Genomic DNA, 3,563 nt, shown 5'->3' on the forward strand with positions numbered 1-3,563 from the left:
ATTAAATGAACTAATGTTTTGTTCCTAGGAATCATCACAAACTAAAATAATGAATCTGGACTTCCTGTTTGTTTATTCTGACCTAAAAATGTTTAATGTTTTAATAAATGTTTATTAAATGTTTGACTTCTCTTTACTCCAGGCCTCGAGGGCCGATGTGTCTCCATGGTTTCCAGATATCCAGGCTCATGACTGATTACCTGGTTCAGGTGAGTCCAGCCAGAGCACGAATGTTGTAAAACATGGAGGAATGTGGCCCTCGAGGCCTGGAGTTGCTTCTTTAGATACATGTCTATTGCAGCGGTGTCCAAAGTCGGTCCTCGAGGGCCGGTGTTCTACATGTTTTCCAACCAACCTGCCACTGAAGCTCCTTATTGGCCAAACACACCTGATCCAGGTGATCAGCAGCAGATAAGGCGGTTTTGCAGGAGGGCGGCCCTCGAGGCCGGACACTCCTGGTGTATTGTATTCAGGTAACAACAGAGCAGTTCCTCGTTCACAAACTGTCTAAGGCCAGTTTCACATTTATATTTATTTAATGCAGCTTTATTTTTCTGCGTCCTGATTGGTTGATGTCGATCTCCTCTGTTCCGTGTTTCCTGTCCAGAATATCTTCAGTTTTCCTTATTTACATAAATCTTTAATCCTGATCAGATCTTTGTTTTTGTTCTATATTCCTGGACTTTTTTTTTTCCACAAAGGTTTGAACTTTGACAGTTTAAATAAAAGTGTGAAGATGTTCACGTCTGTCTAAGTGTGGAAAGTGTTAATTAAGGAGTTTTACATCCTAAAAACATCTATAGATTAAACACTTTGCAGATTACAACACAACTTCCACAATCAACGAGGGAACACGGTTTATTTTATATATCATACTTTATAACGAGCTGCTGGATACTGAGTTCTGATTGGCTGCAGGGAGTCCATTAAAAAGTGATAATGGAGACCTAAAACAAAGTTCTGGTTCCATGACCCTGAATGTTCTATACCGTTGTGCTAGCCTAAGCACACTTGGTAAAATGTAAAATCTCCGTCTGTAAAATGTCTCAAACTAACTTTGGTTTGGACAAAAACAAGCGATAAGAATTTTCCCTCCATTAACATGACGATTAGCAGATAAACTGATTTCCTCTGATGGTTAGTCCTCAAACAGCAGCTAGAGCGGAGCGAGGCTGGTGCAGGTTTAGTAGCCGTTACCATGACAACACATCACACTCCATGTATTTTGCTTCTTGTGGAAATAAAACGACAAATATTCAAGGTAACAAGATGAAAGTACTAATATTTGATTTGGTATTTATTTCTGTTGTGACCATAGTAGGAGCGGGATAATGTCAGAGGAGGAGTCCAGGATCAGATTAATTCATGTCATCCATTCTTTTCTGATAACGTACTCCTCAGCAGGCATTATCCTGTAACATAGCTCACATTTTGCTGTTGTATTCCTTTGTGTGAAAAAGGACAAATTTGGGGTTAAATTCCCAGGAATTGGACAAACTTCCACTTTTAGTTCAGCGTTTTTTCCACCAGATTTGGTGAAGAAGCCGTTCTGAACAGCAGCTCCCCCTGGTGTTGAAGGCTAAGAACTGCAGGTCGGCTCTGTTTGTGGGTGTTGTACTCACGCTCCGTAAGCGGGGATGGGCGGCGGCGGTGGAGCTGTACGGAACGTGTTGTAGACAGCCCGCCCTCGGCCTCGCAAGTGAGCGCCCCGATAGGCCACGGTGGCGCCTGTGGCAGGGTACGGAAACCCTGTTACTGCGGAGGAAACACAAGAGGAGCCTGTTTCAGGGAGCATCCTCGGCTTGGCATTGCTTACCTCGTGACAGCATACATTACAGAGAGACGTGTGGCGCTGCTTTCCCTATGACAGAATGCATTATGGGGAAGACAAGGAAACAATAGATTTAATCTTTTCTAGGTGCGCCTCATCGAGCACTCTCCTCCTTCCCAGCTCGCTGCTTTGTGCCGTACTCAGCAAGGATCCACATTTGCTGTACGCATCCCTCCCTGATGCCTGCAGAGGGGCAGCCTTGAAGCCCAGGCAGCTAATGGATGCAATACCACTAGTTTCGCACCGCAGCTTTTGCATAGTTTAAACACAATGGGGAGGCAGCGCCGAGGACAGCAGGAGGCTGGACTGCTTCTCGGGGACAAAAGGGAAGCGGCAGATACTCTGGGATGTTTTGGACCCGGCCCGGCTTGACCCTCATCTCCAAATCAATCTGGGAGCATCTCCGGTCAGACGCGTCCTCCGCTGATGACTGCCCGCGCAGACGGAGTGGGTTCAGGTCTCCGTTTAACCTTCAATCAGTCCAGAGGCGGCCTGATTACAGGCTGCAGAGGTGCATACAAACACGCTGATGGCGGGACGTGATTAAGCCGGCCTCCGCCCCGCCCTCGCTCTCCATCCCCCAGAGCTGAGTCCATCAAAAAACCCTCAGCCCCATTACTCTTCCTCCTCAGCCAGAGTCCCTCCTCTCACCGCTGCTCACTTCCACGACAAGTTCCAGGTAGATTCATCAAACACTCCAGTTCCTGCGTGTGCAGGTGAACAAACGGTCTGTAGATCACAAACAAATCAACGTGTCGAATATCCACAACGTTTGAGACGGCCGCAGTGTTCCTGAACGCAACACGAGTCAGAAAAGGAGTTCCTGAACGCAGCATTTCCCTGGGCTGGGGGGTCAATAATTAACGAGGTGCCCCCCCAGCCCCCCGCCTCAATAAAGCTGACATGGTGACAGATGTGGGGTAAGAAAACTGTCAAAAAGAAACGTATTCATAAAGACAAAGTTGTGAACACATTAAAGTTTTGTACAAAACTTTGCAGAAAAAATATGAACAGAATTTCTCATGTTAACAAACTGTCAAAAACTGACAGTTTAACAGGAAAAATCATATTCAAGACAAAGAAGAGTCGTATTCTAAATGTTCAACGTAAAACTAAATATTGTCTTCATTTTTTACTGTAAAGTGGAGCACAAAATATTAATATGCAAACAATTTTGTCTTTATGAATGTTTCTTTTTGGCAGTTATCTCACCCCATAGGTCACCTCCGGACGCGGGCCGAACAGGATAAACATTTATAGAAGTCTTTAAAACTACATTATTAAAACTTTGAAACTGTAACTTTTAACATAACTATGAACTAGATATAGAGCATGAAACTTCAAATTAGCCTAAAAGACAAACAAAAAAAACCTAATTTAGCAAAAACAGATAGCATGTAAATATTACCCAAACTCCAAAACATCTTAAAAAACTTTAAAAGAAAAGCCTAAATTAGCCATAACAGCTAGCATGAAACTGAAATATTAGCTAAACTCCAAATTAGCCTAAAAAATCTTAGTAAATGCCAAAATAGTCCAAAAAGCTAGAAAACTTTAAAACTGTAACTTTATAACATAATTATGAATAATAAGGCAGGAATATTATTCCAGAATAAATCAACTTAAACCTTAAATAACTTTAATATTTTACTCTCCATATTTGGTCAAAATGATACAAGTTAGAAATGAGCTCAAGATAACATCGGGTCATTAATAACAATAAAATGATCTG

General features: G+C 42.7%; 1 protein-coding gene across 2 annotated transcripts in view; it reads right to left on the reverse strand.

The window, feature by feature from the left end:
• Positions 1–3,563, reverse strand: part of rbfox3a (RNA binding fox-1 homolog 3a) — a gene marked incomplete in the record, with an annotated part of 614,011 nt that overhangs the window by 10,709 nt on the left and 599,739 nt on the right. For both annotated transcript variants that reach the window (XM_024272938.2, XM_036213084.1), the window contains 1 exon segment: positions 1,623–1,755. In XM_024272938.2, the coding sequence (XP_024128706.1) occupies positions 1,623–1,755 (133 nt within the window).

The sequence above is a fragment of the Oryzias melastigma genome, linkage group LG8 (genome assembly GCF_002922805.2).
Source record: "Oryzias melastigma strain HK-1 linkage group LG8, ASM292280v2, whole genome shotgun sequence".
Classification (NCBI taxonomy): Eukaryota; Metazoa; Chordata; class Actinopteri; order Beloniformes; family Adrianichthyidae; genus Oryzias; species Oryzias melastigma.